This window comes from Panthera tigris, chromosome C1 (assembly GCF_018350195.1).
Source record: "Panthera tigris isolate Pti1 chromosome C1, P.tigris_Pti1_mat1.1, whole genome shotgun sequence".
In the NCBI taxonomy this organism is placed as follows: domain Eukaryota; kingdom Metazoa; phylum Chordata; class Mammalia; order Carnivora; family Felidae; genus Panthera; species Panthera tigris.
In genome coordinates, this window is record NC_056667.1 from 20,801,839 (window position 1) to 20,822,460 (window position 20,622).

Consider the following 20,622-nt stretch of genomic DNA (forward strand, 5'->3'; position numbering starts at 1 on the left):
ACCCTTAGGACCAAGCCCACATGCAAAATTCACTTCCGTCTGCATTTAATTGTGGCACCAAATTGAGCAAGATCACAAAAGGGGGACAGAGAAGAGGGCTACCCGTTCCTACATAATGGGATTTCTGAGTGGCCAAACACTGCAATGAGGAGAAAGAAAGCAAATTCACAGCTAGGAAAGATGAGGTTAAAAGGAAACCATGTCTGGGGTGCCTGGGTGGCTCAGTCCGTGAAGCGTCCGACTCTTGAGAGCAGCTCAGGTCGTGATCTCGAGGTTGTGAGATCGAGCCCCGCATTGGGCTGTGCTGACAGCGCAGAAACTCCTTAGGATCTCTCTCTCCCTCACCCTCTGCTCCTCCCCTGTGCTCTCTCTCAAAATATAGACAGATCTGCGGATAATGTACTGGTTGACTGACTTACGCACGAATATAGCTCCCTAGATAGGAACCGTTCGGCAGGTACAGAAACAACCACCAGACTGTTGTTCACTTTTAGAAACTGGAGGGTGGGGCCTTTCCCGCACTGCTGCTAGTAGGTTTCACTCAGAAACACAGTTAAAGCGGTTACAGAATTTTTATTTGCATGTTATACCTCATTAACTTACCTCAGAATTAATTCTTTTATTCAAGACATAGCTTACATTCTGGAGTTGTCAAAAACATCTTTGAGCTAGTGTTCCCTCCCACAAGAAGTGGAACTGATTAAGCTGGCCAAAAAATAGCTGTCGGCCTTCAGACAGTCTCCTCTTGGGGCCAAATGGCCGACGCTCAACTCAGCTACACGACCACATAGTGCCAGAGTCAAGATTCAGAATGGCAATGCTCGATGCTTTACAAACATCATCTTGCTCGAGTTTCACAACAGACCTATAGGAACTGACGCTGTTCTCTTCTCATGAATAAATGGGAGGCCCTCAGAACTGATGTGGCCGGCCCAAGAACCTAACCAGAAGTGGAAAAGCCAGGATTTCAAACCCACAGCAAGCCTATGCTACGTGCCTCGGATAATCAAGTAGTAATTACACCAGCTTAGGAAGAAGAATAACATTTTCACGAATTCTGCAATAGAACTATTTTATTAGACATATGGGGGCACTTATTTTGTATGAAATCGAAGTAACATCTCTTGCTCTCTCCTGCCCTCATGAGGCCACCACTCTAGAACGTAACAACACACTTTCGGCAGCAGCCATGACAAGGTGAAGGAGAGTGCAATTCTGAAAAATAACACCCTATAACCAAAGGGGGGGAACAAAAGCAGAGATTCGGGGGTTTCTTGGCTCGCTCCCCACTGAAGGCCCTGGGTCCTGCTCATCTTCTTTCAACAGGAAGCATGTTAGGAGTGGAAACTCCCGGGTATAGCTTGAGTAATGCTGCCCAGCTCTCTTGGTAGCATCTCTCTTCCACTTCCATTTGTGCTGATGTTGTAAGCGGCTTGTTTGTAACTTCTTTAAGAAAGTCCACCCAGGTTTACATTCTGTCAGTTGCCCAAAATGGAGCTTCAAAAAACAAAAACAAACAAACAAAAAAGAAGAGCAGTAACTTTCAAAATGAGACCCTTTCTAGATGAAAGCTACTCCCTAGAAGTCAATTGGCCAAACATGCACAGCTGGAGACAACAGATCATGAAAACAGGTCCAGCTGGAAAATACCTCGGGTACTCAATTAGATCCAGTTACTCTGCATCTGTGGATTTAAAATGATCGTCGTCCACAGTGGAATAGATGTGTCCCTCGTTGCTAAGAAAATCTACAGCTTGCCTAGGAAGAAACAAAGAAAGAAAAAAAAAAGCCTCATTTTAAACTGATGCAGAAGACAGGAAACTGCCTTTTGGATATGGCCAAACATAGATTTTACTCACTTCCCATTTTTTATCTTAGCTAAGAATTCATAGCCACTTTGTTCACAGGGCTCTTAGAAGGAGAAATACCAGTAAAACTGCAAAACTGAGATAATGCATGGAGACAATGGCTATCAGGGGTGCCTTGGACTCCTCTCCCGAACTGTGTAAACACAAGAAACGAGGGCCTAACTCAAATGCCAGTGTAAGCAAACGAAGAATCTAAAAACACAGTCCAGCTTGCACACAGAATCTCCTAGCATAAACAGCTACTTTTAAAAGTTCCTCCTCCCTACCCACCCATCAACCCTCCTGCTCCCCTCTGGGAAGTAAAGTTGCAGGGCATAAAGGAAAGACCTTTCCGGAAATGACAGGACACCCTTCAAGGCCCTCTGGATCAGTGCCAGTAACATATGTAATAACAGTAATAATTTGTAGAGCAATTACCACATGACAGTGATTCTGTACCTCATCAACACTGTAACTCTGAGATAAGAATTAAGATCTTCATTTTGTTTAAAACAGGAAATGAGATTAGACCCGAGCCTTTTCATTCTGTGTAAGCCTAGAGTATCAACTGATTTACAGTAACAAGTGACTATCACAAGCACCAAAATACTGTTGGTTGGATTCGTTCACCAGAATCAGGAAGCTGCTTGTCTACCACGGAATCAGAGAAAGGATGTTGGAAGGACCGTCTACAGTTTCAGGGTCAGACAGCCAAGCCCACATCTCCACAGTGGAACAGTAACACCAATGGGACTGTCATTATCTGAGGACCAGGAGCTAAGGATCTCACTCCTCCAGACTGAATTCCACAAGACGTCAAATTTATCTGGTCAATTTTTGTCCAAAATTACAACCACCACACGTAATGGGATTCATTATTTGTTAAATGAACAAGTGAATGAATGACGTGACGGGTAGCATCATTTTTGTAAGTCCTTTTTCTTTCTTTCTTTCTGTGACTGGACAACTTCCCTTCTGTCAGTTAAGATTGCAGCTGACAGTTTTGTTTTGTTTTTTTAAACTTACTTCTCCATTACCAGAAAACTCTAGTGAGGTCAAATGGGTACAATTCTGGAGCCCCAGCTGATGGAAACCAAATACTCACTTTATTGAGGCTACAGACATGTGCTGGAGCTGGTTCTTGAGATCCTGAAAGTTTAATCCTTCTGGTCTTGGACAAGCCTTAATCAAATTCAGCACCTGAAGAGTCAAATGAGAAAGATTTTAGCAACTACTCTGAATCCACTCCCTTATGTAAACCTGAGTCCCTTTAAAAAAAAATTTTTTTTTTAACATTTATTTATTTTTGAGACAGGGAGAGACCGAGCATGAATGGGGGAGGGTCAGACAGAGAGAGGGAGACCCAGAATCTGAAACAGGCTCCAGGCTCTGAGCCATCAGCCCAGAGCCCGATGCGGGGCTCGAACTCACGGACCGCGAGATCGTGACCTGAGCCGAAGTCGGCCGCTTAACCGACTGAGCCACCCAGGCACCCCTACCTGAGTCCCTTTATAACAAAGTAATGAGTCAGGTACTTAGAAAGCCTTAGAATCATTAAGGAAGTAACAAACTTAGGACTCTCTGTGTCTTGAATTTTTGGAGCCACTCAGTGTTTACCTGGTTTTGGGCCACAGTGAGGCCATTTGCTGGTATGGTGCTATTCCCACCAAAGTTCCCTGCTTCACCCATTCCTGGATTGCTGATAGTTGCTCTCCCTGCTAAGGGCTGAATTAAGAAAGTTCACAACGTTAGAACACTTACCAATTTAAAAAACAGTCCTTGTTATTGTAAATAGCTTATTAATAAGCGGCTCACAAAAGAGAATTTAAGTAGTTTTCCCAGTAACAACTGCTTACATTGGAAGGGATAGCTGTCATCATGAACGAGTATTTCAAAGGAAGGTAAAGTGACCCTCTGAAGCACATAATATCGGAGAGAAGGGTACCTCCTGGCTCATTCTTGTTTTTGTGATGCTGAGGGGAACCAAAGGAAAACTAGCACCGAGAAGAAAATTACCCGGAGATCTGCTACAATGGTATCTTTCCTTGGTGCTTAATCATTTAAACATGAATGCATGTATTCATTCACTCATTTATTTACTTATTTTGGGGTATTCTTATCTTGCTCTTGACTTTATTATTATTAAAGAAGTTTTATTATTGAAGTACAGTTAACATACAATGTTATATTAGCTTCAGGTGCACAACACAGTGATTTGACAATTTTTTACATTACGCGACGCTCACCATGATAAATGTAGTCACCACCTGTCCCTGCACAATGTTATTACAATATTATTCACTATATTCCCTATGCTATGCCTTTCCTCTCCGTAACTTACTTACTTTATAACTGGAAGTTTGTATCTCTTACTTCCCTTCACCCATTTCACCCTCTCCCCACAGTCCCACTCAAGCATCTGTGGTCACGTAGGCATGAAGCATGACAAGGAGAGAAAAAAAGTGCCCAGCACTCTTTTCTTTTTTTTTTAGCACCAAATTTTTAAAAATAACGGGCTATAATCACTGTTTCCATTTCCCTTCTTAGTCACTCCCCAGCCCACCACTATTTGGAATCTCACTAAATAGAACTCGGGGGCGCCTGGGTGGCTCGGTCCAACTCCTGGATTTGGCTCAGGTCATGATCTCATGGTTCGTGAGATCGAGCCTTGCGTTGGGCTCTGCACCGACAGCATAGTAACTGCTTGGGATTCTCTCTCTCTGTTCCCCCATCCCAACTCTCTCTCAAAATAAATAAACTTAAGAAGCACACAAAAACCCAAAAAACTTTAAATACACCTCTCACACTGTTCTCACCAAAATCAGCAATAACTTTTCAAGCAACCTACCCGACAGTCTCTTTCAGCCCTCCACACATGTGACTTCTCACAGAAAGACATACCGATCACACTCTTGAAATGTACCCCTCCCTAGACTTCTTGATGGCATATTCTTCTGGTTCCCTACTTACTCAAACTATACCTTCTCAGTATCTCTTACCAGTTTTCTCTCTACCCATCTCCCAAAAGGCTGATCGATCCCCCAGGATTCTATCCCAGACCTCCTTCTAGGCCACAATTCCTTGTTCCCAGCCACTGACTGGACTTACGTCCACCTAGCTCTCTCACATACGCTTCAAAGTAAAATTACATCCTTCCCCAAACCTGCTTGCCCTGCTCTATTCCAAACCCAATGTGAGAGTAAACCCAAATGCAATCCTGCAGACTTCAACTGTCCATTCACTCACCTCCCACAACCTGTCACCATAGCCTATCACACAATCTTCGGTGGTGCTCGAGCCCATTCTCCTCACCCTGGCTTCCTGGCGGCATTTTGGCCGCTAAGTCTGGCCTACTCCAGTCAGTCCTTCTCTTTGCTACCACGTTAACAGCTTCTAATCGTGTCCCTCCTCTGACAGAAAGCTTTCAGGTGGCTCCCCCTGCCTGTGGAAATAATATAAACCTAGACATTTAAGACGTACCACTAGATGTCAAAATCTTTATTTTACTCTTGGCCATTTCTTTTCAATACACTTCACTCCCCAGCTGCACCTGGACTTCTTGCCAGCTACAAACATGCCTCTGACCTGAACATGCTGTTCCCTGTCTGGAATGCCCCTCCCTCATCTGCCTAGTAAACGCTGACTTCTCATCCTTCGAGGCCAACCTAACTGCCACTGCCTTTGCAGAGCCTTCTGACACGCCCCAGGCCAGGTTAGCCATGTTCTTTTCTTGGCTCTTACATGTTTGGCCCATTCCCTTTCGCAACAGCCATCATGCTGTTCTCCTGTCACTTTCCTCCACTAACCCCTTCATCTTCACACAGTGCCTGGTGCAGTACGTGCCCAGTCGATGTTTAACCTACTGAACTGAATAAATAAGCAAGATAGAAGATCAAATATGGTAAGTGCCCATTACAGGTGTAAGAGCACTGTGGAAATTCATCAGGAGAAATCCCATCCAGTCAGGAGATTCCATCATTTAATAAACATTCATTAAACGCCTATTGCTTTGAGGTAATAAACAAAAATCGATCACGATCCCTTGTTTTCAAGTTAGATGCCTTCACACTGCCTGCTGTGAAACAGAAGCTTCACACGTTAACGATCCAAGAATACTGAACTGAATACGATTTCTCACCCAGATACTCTGCTTGAAAGGGTTTCATGTCCTCCTTCAGGTAGCCCCACCTCCTGTACCTGGGACTTGGTTTAGGCATCACCTGCTCCAAGGGGGTCTTTCTTTTTGTAAGTAGGCTTCATGCCCAGCGCTGAGCCCAACCAGGGGCTTGAACTCACAACCCCGAGATCAAGATCTCAGCTGAAATCAAGAGTAGGACGCTTAACTGACTGAGTCACCCGGGTGCCCCTCCAAGGGGTCTTTCTTGATGTCCAGATCAGGACAGGAAACCCTTCTCCGTGGTTTCACAGCACCCTGTGCTCGCCACTTACACTGCTCTCACAGCTTAAAGTGATCTGAATCTCCAATGCTCAGACACCAAGTCTTTGAGGGAGAGAGGGGGGGTTTATTTACTCAATACAATTGTCTACACCCCCAGTTTCTACTCCCTAACCACCCACCCTCAACTTAAAATCATTTTTATGATATATTTGATACATACATATATGTCATTAAATACGGTAATATAAGAGACACCCCTTACCTTTTTAAAAAACTTTATTTATGTTTAAGTAACCTCTATACCCAATGTGGGACATGAACTCATGATCCCAAGATCAAGAGTTGCATGCTCTTCCAAATGAGCCAGCCAGGTGCCCCAACATCCTAAACTTTCCATACACAATTCTGTTCTTTTTAACCTACTTCCCCCATCTTCTACCACCAAAGCCTCCCTTTTGGAGATCCATGCTTTTAATTTTTTTAAACCTATTTTTTTTTTTTTTTTTTTAGTTTTATAATTCTTTTCAATGTTCATTGATTTTTGAGAGAGAGAGAGAAAGAGACAAAGCATGAGCAGGAGAGGGGCAGAGAGAGAGGGAGACACAGAATCCAAAGCAGGCTCCAGGCTCTGAGCTGTCAGCACAGAGCCCAAGGCGGTGCTTGAACCCACAACTGCAAGATCATGACCTGAGCCAAAGTTGGATGCCCAACTGACTGAGCCACCCAGGCATCTCCCCCGCTTTTTTTTTTTTAACTTTTTATAATTGTTTTTTAAGTTTACTTTTTAAGGGAAAGAGAGAGAGAGAGTGTGTGTGTGTGTGTGTGTGAGTGGGACAGGGGCAGACAGAGAAGAGGAGGGACAAAGGATCTGAAGCAGGCTCTGGCTGACAGCAGAGAGCCTAATGTGGGGCTTGAACTCACAAACTGTGAGATCATGACCGGAACCTAAGGCAGACACTTAATTAGCCGCGTCACCCAGGCGCCCCAAAGATCCATGTTTCTAAATCGAACAGGAGACCTCTCCCATCACCTTCCTTGACTTCAAGGCAGCATTCTACAGTTGACTGCCACCCCCTCCTTCCTAAAAATACTCTTTTCAGAATCTTCTACAGAATCACATTCCCTGGTTTCCTCTTGCCCAATTTGCAACTTCTTTGACTTCCACTGGCTCCTCTTCTCCAAATTGCTAAAGATTAGTGTGTCCCAGAGTTCAGGTCTCTGACCTCTGAACTCCCCAGTTACCTTATCTAATCCAAGGCTTTAAATATCACCTACACGACGACTCCCAAAGTTCTACCTCCAGCCCTGACCTCTCCCCCTTGGATCCCAGTTCTACATATTCAACCATCCATTCTGTTCTCCACTTGGATATTGCACGAGCACCTCATATTTGGGAAGTCCAAACAGAAGTCTGGATTTTACCCCCAGATTTGCTAGCTTCACCTGGTTGCTCATGCCCCAAACCCAGAAGTCATTTTTGAACTCACCCTCTTTTTTTTCTTTTTTAATTTTTTTTTTTTTAATGTTTATTTATTTTTGAGACAGAGAGAGACAGAGCAGGAACGGGGGAGGGGCAGAGAGAGAGGGAGACACAGAATCGGAAGCAGGCTCCGGGCTCCGAGCCATCAGCCCAGAGCCCGACGCGGGGCTCGAACTCACGGAGCGCGAGATCGTGACCTGAGCTGAAGTCGGACGCTCAACCGACTGAGCCACCCAGGCGCCCCAAACTCACCCTCTTTATATCATGTCCCCACCAAGAAGTCCTGTCAGCTCCACCTCCAAAATCCGTCAGAATCCAACTACTCCTTACCCCAGCTGCTGCTACCATTCCCAAATCAATTCTGTTGCCATTCTTAGAGCCCCATAATCTGTACTCCGTACAAGAGCCCAGCCCAAATGAATTTTTTAAAAGACAAATCAGACCACATCACTCCCCAGATGAAACCTTCTAAGGGCCTAGAGTAATGACTGGCACATACCAGGCTCAATAAATATTTCTCCAAGAAATGAATGAATGAACGAATGAATACATTTATCTCTGTATCCCCAGTGCTTACCAAACTGTTTGGCATAGAATAGGATGCAATAACATCCTTAGTGGCTGAAGAGTTTTCTAGTCTCTCCTACTGCGACCAATCCCCCACCTTGGCACCAGAATCACCTAAGGATATTCTTCTTTTTCTTTTTTTGCTAACTTTATTTTTAAGTTTATTTATTTATTTATTTGGGGGGTGGGGAGAATGAATGAGCAGAGGAGGGGCAGAGAGAGAGGGAGAGAGAAGAGAATCCCAAGCAGGCTCCGCACCATCAGCGCAGAGCCTGACGCGGGGCTTGAACTCACGAACCATGAGATCGTGACCTGAGCTGAAACCAAGGATCAGACACTTAACTGACTGAGCCACCCAGGTTCCCTGCTATATTTTTTTAATTTGAGAGAGAAAGACAGCATGAGCGGGAGAGAGAGGCAGAAGGAGGGAGAGAGGGAGAGAGAGAGAGAATCTCAAGCAGGCTCCATGCACAGCATAGAGCCTGACGTGGGGCTCAATCCCACGACCCCTGGCTCATGACCTGAGCCGAAATCTAGAGTTGAACACTCAACTGACCAAGCCACCCAGGCACCCCTTTTGCTAATGTTTTTTAAAACAAGCTCCACACCTAACATGAGGCGTAAACTCACAACCCCGAGATTAAGACTCACATGCTCTACCAACTGAACCAGCCAGGCACCCCTAGATAATCTAAGGACATTCTAATACAAGAATCAATAAACCTTTTGTGGGGTCCTAGATGGACTAGCCAAATGGAATTCACACAGCAGAAAATAATGTTGAGAAATTTCAATATTCAGCAAGAAAAATGACTTCAGGGGCAAAATAATGGTCCATAATTTTTCTTATTTAGCCAACAGGTTCGAAAAATAGCAGTAAAATACCTCCTAGTGGGGGTTTTTCTATGAATATAATCCTAGAGCCAAGTGCTCAGCCTGTAATTATACGTCTACACTTGAAGGTTGTCTTGGGCCTCAGCCTTCCAAGTCGGTGGGGTCAGAGGAACTTGTAATTCTGAGAAACACGAGTGCTTCCTCTGGAATAAAATAACATGGCAAAGCTCACAAAGAAAACGTTCTGAGGACGGAGTGAGGCCTTTCTTCTGGCCCAACCTTCAAAATGTCAAGAAAATCAAAGCTGTAGCACAGAGCGGTCTATGTTCTTCCAGAAAAGAGGGAAAATTCTGAGAGTAAAGTTGCTCACCTGGCTGTTAGCTTTGCTCAGGATCATGTGTGCGTTGACTACTTCCAGAATATGTGTGGTGAATTCATTCATGTCCTCCAGAGGCATGATCTTAAAGGCTACCAGGCTTTTTTTGTTCTTTTGAAATAAAGAGAAAAAGGTAAATAAAGCACGAGCACATTCAAATCAACTTAAGGTTAAAACACCGTGGCACTTTTCCTGGTTATATTTTGCCAAAATGGAGAAAATGTATTATATACTTCAAATTTTTAACTTAAGGTTAATCCAAATGAAGTTATTAATGGGAGAAAAAACCGAAGCTAGAGCTCAGAGTTGTTCAATGACTTGCGCGAGCTTATACAACCAAGCAGAGTATAGTCTGACTGCGAATCCTGTGTCCTCCTTTTACCCCTAGCGGATGCCACAGATGGCAATTATAGGCAGGGATCCTATTCTTTCCCTACCATTCTGTTAGTTTTATATTAAGGTCAAAACCCGTTATTTCTTTGAAGAGAATAATGAAAAAATTTCAATCTAACACCCATTTAATATAAAGGCTTGGTTCAATCTTAAGTATCCTAAACTCAGGCATGAATCCAGAAACTGCTTCATGCAAACATATTTCAACTATGATTTTTTTCTGACTTTACCTGAAAAGATCTCAGATGGCCAGCCACTTTTACATACGTTTCTGGAGGAACCACTGTGTTTTCACTGCTGGCATCCTAAAAGATAAAATACGTATCACACTAAGGTTTTAGAGATGTTGGTGAAACTCTGAAACTGCTAAATTATAAGGGTGCCTGGGTGGCTCAGTCGGTTAAGCGTCCGACTTGGGCTCAGGTCATGATCTCACGGTTTGTGAGTTCGAGCCCCGCGTCAGGTTCTGTGCTGACAGCTCAGTCTGGAGCCTGCTTCAGATTCTGTGTCTCCTTTTCTCTCTGCCTCTTCCCTGCTCATGCTCTGTCCCTCTCTCTTGCTCTCAAAAATAAATAAACAAAAAAAAAAAAAAAAAAGAAAGAAAAGAAAAACTGCTAGGGGCCCCTGGGTGGCTCAGTCGGTTGAGTGTCCAACTTCAGTTCAGGTCATGATCTTACAGTTCGTGGGCCTTGCACTGGGCTCCATGCTGACAGTGTGGAGCCTGCTTGGGATTCTCTCTCTCTTCCTCACTCCTGCACTCTCTCTCTCAAAATAAATAAATTAAAAATATACATATATTAAAAAAAAAAAGACAATATGCACTCGTGTTCAAATGGTCTTGGGCATACAACTTTCTGGTGGATACACTTATCAGCATAGCAACTCTACTTTTAGGATTTTAAGGAAATAATTAAGAACATGCATTTAGATTTAGCTTTAAATGCAGCTCTTTACCTTGACGTTTTGAGTTCAAGCCTCATGTTGGGTGTAGAGATTACTTAAAACTTAAAGCTTTAAGAATATTCATATGGCATAGTTTAGAATACTAAAAAATTGAAAACAACCTAAATACCCAACAGTCATGCATTTATACAATGGGATACTTCACACCATTGCAAGTGATAATGTAGAACTTAAAGTCAGACATTTAACCGACTCAGCCACCTAAGCAACCCCCCTTTCTTTTATTTTTTTGAGAGAGTGCAAGTGGGGGAGGCATAGAGAGTACGAGCGAGAATCTCAAGCAGGCTCTGTGCTGTTAGCACAGAGCCTGATGTGGGGCTCAAACTCATGAAACTGTGGGATCGTGACCTGAACCGAATAACCACAAGTCAGACACTTATCTGACTGAGCCATCTACGCACCACCCCCCCCGGCCCCCACACCTTTTTTTAGAGAGTGAGAGGGAGAGAGAAAGCACGAGCATATGAGTGGGGAAGAGGGACGGAGGGAGAAAGAGAATCTCAAGTAGGCTCCATGCTCAGCGTGGAGCCTGACACAACCGTGACATCGTGACCTGAGCCGAAATCAAGAGTCAGATGCTTCACCAACTGAGCCCCCACGACATCCCTAATCTTTCATTATTAGAAACAATGCTATGATCAAGATTCTTACAGCTGAATCTTGGCACACATCTTTAATTACTTCCTTAACGTAAACCTCTAGCAGTGGAGTGCCAGGTCAACATTTTTATGATGGGTGATTTTGACCACCGGCTGATTGCTGAGGTAGGTTATACTCATCTGTACTCAAACCATCAAGGTAGGATGGTTATCTGCTTCCCTGGAGAAATAATGACAAATCATTCAACGAACGTTCTAAGTGCTAAGTGCCAGAGGCACTGTGTTAGCTACTACTCTTACCAGAAGCGGACATTCTTTTTTTTTCTATGCTAATTTAATAAGTTAAAAACGGTACCTTAATGTTTATTAAACCTGCTTGTTACCACATTGCAAATTATGTTTCATCTTTTATGGATTATCTCTGCATCTTCTTTGCCCATTTTTCTAAGATGCAGTGGCTTTTTTTTGCTTTGTAATAGCTTTTATTAATTGAAAAATTTTAATATTTGTAATGTGTCACAAAAAACCTTCCCATTGATTTAAACAATATTTACTGAGGGCCCACCATGTAACTAGCACTGTTCTAGGTGAGGGGGATACAATGGTGACCAAGACAAAAATCCCTGTCCTAGAAACAGGAACCCTCTTGCACTGTTGGTGGGAATGCAAATTGGTGCAGCCGCTCTGGAAAACAGTGTGGAGGCTCCTCAAAAAATTAAAAATAGACCTACCCTATGACCCAGCAGTAGCACTGCTAGGAATTTACCAAAGGGATACAGGAGTACTGATGCATAGGGGCACTTGTACCCCAATGTTTATAGCAGCACTCTCAACAATAGCCAAATTATGGAAAGAGCCTAAATGTCCACCAACTGATGAATGGATAAAGAAATTGTGGTTTACATACACAATGGAATACTACGCGGCAATGAGAAAGAATGAAATATGGCCCTTTGTAGCAACGTGGATGGAACTGGAGAGTGTGATGCTAAGTGAAATAAGCCATACAGAGAAAGACAGATACCATATGGTTTCACTCTTATGTGGATCCTGAGAAACTTAACAGAAACCCATGGGGGAGGGGAAGGGAAAAAAAAGAAAAAGAAAAGAGGTTAGAGTGGGAGAGAGCCAAAGCATAAGAGACTCTTAAAAACTGAGAACAAACTGAGGGTTGATGGGGGGTGGGAGGGAGGGGAGGGTGGGGGATGGGTATTGAGGAGGGCACCTTTTGGGATGAGCACTGGGTGTTGTATAGAAATCAATTTGACAATAAACTTCATATATTGAAAAAAATAAAAAATAAAAAATAAAAGAAATCCCTGTCCTAAAAAACAAAAGAACAATAACAACAACAAAACCCCGTTTGCACGGAGTTTACATTCTAGCGCCTCCTGTCACTTGCCTTATAACTTTGCTCGTAAGGATAGTGACGCTGAGAACATTTGAAACTTCCGTGAAACCAAATGTATTAACCTTTCGTTGCAGGGCCTCTGCCTTTGATATCTTGCTTGTAAATTATTCTTACAGGAAGAAATTACAAAGTGAGACAAAAGTTCAACCTCTCCAAAGCCCCAAAGTAACCCCACCCTGAAACAGCCGCTTACGTCTGTGTCAACCCACTGGCGAACATCCATGGGTGCAGCTGTCATGTCATCTACTTTGTAAACAATGTTGGTTGGAGCCTTCTCTGCATGTCTGATGATACCCACAATAGTGACCTAGATCAGAAGGGAAAAAAAGTTGGCTTTTCCTGGAAACTAAAACAACATTTATGTGTTTTTAAAGAAAGTTTATTTCATTCTTCATATGAGTAAGGGAATCTGCAACAAATTACTTTACTTACCTGTGAAATCTCAACCTTCCCAATTCTGAACACTTCATCGACCAGGGTGGCAGAAAGCAGCTGAGATATGGTACAGGGTACAATGTGCTGGGCTCGGGCTCTCTGAAAAGGAAAAGTATGCATAAATTCAATTAAGGAATTCGTAATTACCACTCGTTAACATCTTTTAGGTGCCAAGCACTTTACACAATCCTAACACTGACTCTTCAGGATGAATCTCACTGGGGCGCCTGGGTGGCTCAGTCGGTTGAGTGTCCGACTTCGGCTCAGGTCACGATCTCAAGGTTTGAGTTTGAGCCCTGTGTCAGGCTCTGTGCTGACAGCTTCAGATTCTGTATCTCTCCCTCTCTCTGCCCCTCCTGTGCTCATGCTGTCTCTCAATAATAAATAAATGTTTTAAAAAAAATTAAAAAAAAAAAAAAAAAGAATGAATCTCATTACCCCTGCTTCGCAGAGATGGAAACCAAGGTTATATAGCTAACAAATGCCATACTTGAGAATCCAAACCAGGCTTGTTTGACTCCAAAGCTCCCGGTCAATTGAGAAGTTTGTGGGACACGAGGGATTCACCAAAATGACCAGGCCAGAATGGGGACAACATAAGGAAGGATGACCCGCTTCCAGAACAAAACTTTAACTCCAATTTTAGAACGAAGGCAAGCTGGAGCCGGCTGTTCAGGTCACCAATGACATGAGATGGTATTTGGAAAGGGTTTGAGAAATGGCCAGAGGAGACAGAACTTTGGAGTTGCTCGAAGTGTTGTGATAAAATATAAGAAAACGTTAGAGGTACAGCTTCCTTAAGAACAGATGTTCTGACAATCAGATGGAAGTCTTGGGGGAAACGGGATAAGGGTTTGGCCACACTGGGCCAGTGTGGGCCTTTTCTTAAAGGGAAAGGACACGGTGCGGGGGGAAGACTGTCTAGTGAGGACACCGAAACCCCATCTAAAAGCGGCCTACCGACAATGTAAACTCTTCTTGTCACCTACCACTGGCCAGGGCTTGTCTCATGGCACGAAGATGAGAAAAATGGGATAGGATTTGCTCACAACACATTCCTACCTAATGGAGGCAGAGGCGTAAATAATAGACCTGGTCTGGGTATACTCTTGAATGAGATGCCCTACGTGGGATCCCAGAAAAACATACTGGCACTTTCGAGAGGTAGCATTTGGGCTCCACCTTGAAGTGTGAAAACTTCGACAGTGAAAAAACAGCGAGCAAGGGATGGGCATGACTGATTAAGGGTAAACAGGCACTCTCGCAAACTCACAGAGGGAATAAGTACACGGAAGAAAATGCACGACGGATTAGAGATTACGATTCTTCCTGTCAGACACCAACAACCCAACAGCTGTTCTACATGGAAGACAGAACGGAACAGACTCTCGGCATTCATGGATTTAGAAGGTGCAGCTTTGTCCTGAAGGTCCATATGATACCAGCAGAGTATTTCCTTCTGCCGAAGCATAATTTTGAACGGGGAGCCTTGCCAGGATGGTAAAAAGTAAGCCCCGCTAACTACCAGCACACGTCACAGAAAGTGGCAGTTAAGCTTGAGGGTTAAGATTATGGCTCTATCAGGAGCAGTGTGCTCTTGGTCATGTTTTTCAACTCATTTGTATCTTAGTTTTCTTATCTGTAAAACTAGGAATGATAAAAATTCCGAAAATTAAGTATATGGTGAAATACGTAGAATAATACCTGGCACGTTGTAAGCACTCAAAAAATGTTAGCAATTATTACTTTAAAAAATTTTTCTTAAAAAAAAAAAAAAAATTTTTTTTCTTATGTTTATTTATTTTTGAGACAGGGCGTGAGTGGGGGAGGGGCAGAGAGCGAGGGAGACACAGGATCCAAAGCAGGCTCCAGGCTCTGAGGTGTCAGCACAGAGCCCAACACAGGGCTCGAACTCGCGAACCGTGATGAGATCATGCCCCGAGCCCGAAGTCAGACATTTAACCGACTGAGCCACCCAGGCGCGCCCCCCCTGCTCCCCCGCCAAAAATGTTAGCAATTATTATGTCAGCTACTGCTCCTGTTTATATGTGCAACAGCTTTTAATAGGGATGTGAAGGAATCAGTAGTGATGCTTTTCAACTTTATTTTATGGTACTTTATAGGCAAGATTACATGTGATATTAGTATTTATAGATTTAAAATTTGCTGAGGTCCCATGTTTTAGTTCTCACTACTCTATACTGTTTCCATCTATCACAGGTGAGATTTTCATTGTATTTTTAGTTCATAAGAAAACTATGAACCACTATTTAGCAGGAACAAGAACATGGGCTTTGGTGCCACAGTTCTATAGACCTGCATTCAATCCCAGCTTCATAGCCCTGGACATGCCACCACCTCTTCCGTAAAATAGGGAGATCTACCTTTCAAATTGTAAACAAAACATAATGTATATAAAAATGCTAATGTTTATCTCTCCATGAAGTGTGTACTCAATAAATAAATACTATTCCAATAATGATTGAGGCGTTAGCAATACCTTCAAGTTCATCTCAAATCACAGGTATTTCTTGTTTTTTAACAAGCACATATTATGTGCCAGGAATTGGTTACAAGGAGTTCCTGGTTTGTTCCAAAGAGGCTCACAGAGCATGTGAATGTATATTTATTTGAAAATAGAATTATTTTCTCGTTGACTACAAACTATAGGTTACTCTGGACAGTGCTGTATGAAACTACCATCTTTAGGGGAAAAAATGATCAGTATTGAAAATTTCATATGATTCAATAAAATATAACAGGTTTACAGGAGACAGGAAACATTTTGGATGAGGTGATTATCTAATTTACTGTTGAAAAAGCACTAGGTTGAAAAACAGCGAGATCTGGGTTTGTGAGTCTTCAGTTTATAACCAGTATCACTCTCCAAAAAGCTGTCTTAATACACGGCCCAAGCAAGGGATCCTGAGATAAAAATTCTATCAACTGAAATGAAGAAAATAGTTATGCTCAGAAAAGATAAAAACTAATGCTCTATCTTTTGTTTTCTTCTTCACAACCTCAAGGAAGACAAAGCGCACCGGAGTCCCCTGTGGTCTTGGCTGGGAAAAAGAAAACTACAATACAGAGAAGCTGCTTACCAGATTTTGGATTCGCTCAGCATCACGTGTGCACTGTCTAGAGTTCCATTTACTTACTAGCTATATAAGCTTAGGCAGTCCCTTAATCTCCCAGAGCCTCTGTTGTACAATGGAGTAAACAATAAATACGTTATGGGATTATATGAAATAATCTGTACAAAAAATATAATGCAGTGTCAAATGTATGGTAATTACCGACGAATTCTTTCCCACCGACACACCCCTGAATTAATAGTTTAGGTGAAAGCTTATCAACCCATACAAAAAACAGAGAACTTCCTAATATTGAACCTGAACACCACATGTGAACGACAGCTAAAGAGTAGCCACATCAAGCTTGTGTTTAAAGGATGAAATCGGGGCGCCTGGATGGCGCAGTCGGTTAAGCGTCCGACTTCAGCCAGGTCACGATCTCGCGGTCCGTGAGTTCGAGCCCCGCATCAGGCTCTGGGCTGATGGCTCGGAGCCTGGAGCCTGTTTCCGATTCTGTGTCTCCCTCTCTCTCTGCCCCTCCCCCGTTCATGCTCTGTCTCTCTCTGTCCCAAAAATAAATAAAAAACGTTGAAGAAAAAAAAAAAAAAAAAAAAAAAAGGATGAAATCAACGGTGGTTGTTAAAGGCAAACTCATTCCTGCAAGAGTGAATAACAAGCTTTTTACGCATAGCTTTCCTATACATCACATTACCTCACCTATCAATTCTCAGAACCACCCTGTGATATAAGTCGTGCTAGTACCATTTATCAGATGAGAAAAACCAAGGGCCACAAGGTTCAAGTTGCTGCACTAAAGTCACCGCCAGTTAAAAGCCGATGCTTGACGCTATGTATTTGGGCTCCATCACTCATGTCTTTTTCAATAAAAATATCTGGGATGACTTATTAAAAGGGACTATAAGGCAGGCACTTATATATACCACAATATTAAGTCTCACAACAACTTTGTAAGGCATGTATTATTACAATATTACATGTATTATTACAACATGTAAGGCATGTACGATTAATCCCATTTAGCAGTAATCCCATTTGATTCCTGAGGTTAAGAAATTTGTCCAATGAGACCATCAGTGTCAGAGCAACAGAACACAGATCCACCTGACTTCCAACACCATGCCCTTTCCACCGCTTTTTATCACCTCATTACATTTAATTAAAAAAAATTTTTTTTTAAATACACGAAGAAGGCAAAATAGGCTAATACCAGTTCAGTTTGTCCACAAAACTGATTCCTTAGTAAACTTCAAAATAAAGCCAAAAAAACAGTGGAAGTGAAAGTGGGAGAAATTTTTTTTTTGAAACTTACAGCACTCAACTGTAAGATTCCATACGACAATAGTTGGTAATTATCCAATCAGTTCATGTTTAACACCTTTCGCCGCAGACATTTTCTCTCAGGGATGAGTTAGGAGCTTCAGGCCAGAATAAAATAAAACGAAATGCTCTTTCAACCTACTGATTTCTTTTCAGCCTGGGAAGGTGTCGGGAATCCGAAGCCCCCCGGGGACTGTGTGTAGCCGCCGCCGACTCCGCCAAAGGAAGTGCCATAGCTTTCAGATCCGCCTGGTTTTAAACAACAGTATTAATGCCTGTGCTGCTTCCCAAGCCTCTGAAGAGCCCACCGGGCCCCTCAGACTTCACCCCACGGCCAACCACTCCCAGCGTCGCCCTAATCTTCCCCACCACTAGCCCCGGGCCCTCGCCCCTTGCCCACCCCGTCCCTCCCAGCCACTCCCCCCGCCACACGTCTGTCCGACCCCCCGCCCTCTTGCTAAATCCTCCTTGCGACGCTCAGCCTTACCAAACCACATCTTGGTCACGATCCCCTCAGGAGAGAGGCCCAGAAGACTTCAGTCTGGTGGGTTGGCCGGGATCCTCAGAACCCCCTTTCGCCCGCAGTGCTACAGCTACTTCCCGCGGGTGCCACAAACTCCTTCCCGCGAAGGACGGAGCCAATCAGCGTCCAGAACGCTTCGTGCTTCAGCCAATCAATGCTCACGAACTCTACACTTTTTCCTGTCTTCCCAGGCCCTGCTTAAGAAAACGCGCCCTGCGCTGCCACGGGGGGCCCCGAAGGCTCTGCGGCCATTTTTACTAAGGGCAAAACACGCTGCGCAACCGGAAGCAAGGAGCAGAGAGAGGCTGATGGGCGGTGTCTCAAGAAAACAACCAAGCAAAATGATAATCCCGTAGCTCCAGCCGTATAATCCCACCTCCGCCAGATGGGCGACACTTTACATCACTTCCTTTGTTAGGTCCTCCTGTTCCCGCCAACCTCTCACCAATCAGACGTCGCCGTAATCTACATCGTTACAGCAGAATTCGGGCCTCGGCGACTCCGCCTCGCCATCGTGCGGCGCTTGCGCACCGGGGGACCTCGCCTTACGAGCTTCACAGCCCCTCGTGGGGTTGCCAGTTCCTTTCCTCAAAAAAGCCGAGTTCTTTCCTCGTATCCGCGTTCCCTCGTCCTGATTCTTCCCAGCGAGGCTATAAGGCACTTACACTCTCATCCCCAAAATATGTGAGGATGGCATCCTGCTCCTGCCCCGCCATCCACCCCAGGGTAATACGCCTCTGCATCCCCGATTACTTAACCACTTCTTCATATAGCATTGTTCTGTCCGTCCTGTAGGGAGGGGAACGCGTCTGTCAGTTCCTTCCTCTAAATATCACTAGGTTGGCACACCTCGCTTATGTGATAGGAAGTATTTAATGTTGCGTCTTGTGTTCCAAGGTCTGTGCTGGCCCCAGGGTTTCAATAGTAAGATAGACATGGTATCTGGGTTCCTGGGCCATTTTTTTTTTCTGAAACTTCAGACACTGCCTTAAATATTTTACATTCACTAACTCAACCCTGTGAGGTAGGTGAGTACCGTTTACTGTCCCGATTTTACAAAGGGGGCAGCTGAGGCAAAGAAAGGCTAAGTTGTGGAAGTCGGCATTCAAGCCCAGGAAGTCTGATTGCACCAGCCAGTGTAGTCACTATACCTTCTTGTACATCTTAGAACTGGAGCACAAACTCGAGTTGACAACTGGGGTCAGGCAGCAAAACTGTAGATGTAGTGGGTTAGATAATAGAGGGAAACTTTTTACTTTTTTCTCCGCAGTGAGAAAAACAACCATGCAAACATAATGGTAAACAGCAACCAACCCAATGAATATGGGCCTAGTGTTGCCATCTATGTGCTTCTTTAGCAGATGCCAGAAATTTTGATTTTTGTGTAAAAAATTTCTGAATTTTAAGTGTTTTTAAGTAAATTAAAAACTCTTAAAAATACCATGTAGGCCAAAGAAAAGGTATCTGTGGGTCAGACATTGCCCGTCTCCCACCTCTTACCTATGTAAATTCTGTAAGCCTCCGGGGGCCCCTGGGTGGTTCAGGCAGTTAAGCCTCTGACCTGCTCAGGTCATGATCTCACAGTTTGTGGGTTTGAGCCCTGCACCGGCTTTGTGCTGACAGCTTGGAGCCTGGATCCTGCTTTGGATTCTGTGTCTCCCTCACTCTCTGCCCCTCCTGCACTCGCTCTCTCTCTCAACAATAAATAAACACTAAAAAAAAAAAAAAAATTTAAATTCTGTAAGCCTCCAAATCAACACCGAGGAATAAACAAGATACAGCCAAGGACAAAAACTTGAGGCATACCATGAGGACATTGTTATATTAAGCCCAAGGTGATTGAAATTTACATACTCTGGCAAATAAGAGTATATTTGATATATAGGATAACATGTTTGGAATTAAGAGTATTCTGGGAAATTTTAAGATGTGGGTTCACTTGAGGTAATTGTCCTCATGTGGGTTCTACTAGTTATAAATTCAGCCGAGAAGATCATACATTTAAAAATAAATGAAATGAAAGTGTCTTAATTAAAATACTGCACAAGGCAAAACATCAAAATAAGATTTTCTTCACACCTTTTCAAGAGCTTGACGACCTAATGAATTGAGCAGAGGGCTCAGTTCTCAATCAGCACTAAAATAATTCTGTGACTTATGTGTGTGTGTTTGTGTGCATGTTCGTGATTTCATCTCTCAAGGTTTGCTCTTGTCAAGTTGAAGTCTTCCTTTTCCCTCTCCAGGTATGGTAGTTCCTCAAAAAATGAAAAGTAAAATTACCATATGATCCAGCAGTTCTATTTCCGGGTATATACCCCAGAAATTGTAAGAGACCCCCAAAGAACCAAAAGAGACTCAGATACTTGTACACCCACATTCATAG

General features: G+C 43.5%; 1 protein-coding gene across 3 annotated transcripts; it reads right to left on the reverse strand.

Annotated features, from left to right (window-relative positions):
* Nucleotides 1-1,055: 1,055 nt before the first annotated feature.
* Nucleotides 1,056-18,649, reverse strand: RPA2 (replication protein A2). 3 transcript variants are annotated; one of them, XM_007097928.3, is made up of 10 exons: nucleotides 18,204-18,649; nucleotides 17,859-17,965; nucleotides 13,302-13,403; nucleotides 13,063-13,176; nucleotides 10,127-10,201; nucleotides 9,498-9,614; nucleotides 3,465-3,572; nucleotides 2,953-3,047; nucleotides 1,651-1,758; nucleotides 1,056-1,497 (listed from the first exon to the last, which is right to left on the reverse strand). In XM_007097928.3, the coding sequence occupies exons 1-9, from the start codon at nucleotides 18,211-18,213 to the stop codon at nucleotides 1,674-1,676; spliced, it is 813 nt and encodes a 270-aa protein (XP_007097990.1). In that variant the 5' UTR covers nucleotides 18,214-18,649; the 3' UTR covers nucleotides 1,056-1,497; nucleotides 1,651-1,673. The 3 variants fall into 3 exon arrangements, with proteins under 3 accessions (XP_007097990.1, XP_015400126.1, XP_042852207.1); XM_015544640.2 differs by having other exon boundaries at nucleotides 1,056-1,758; nucleotides 18,204-18,648; XM_042996273.1 differs by lacking the exons at nucleotides 17,859-17,965; nucleotides 18,204-18,649 and adding an exon at nucleotides 17,709-17,793 and having other exon boundaries at nucleotides 1,056-1,758.
* Nucleotides 18,650-20,622: the final 1,973 nt, after the last annotated feature.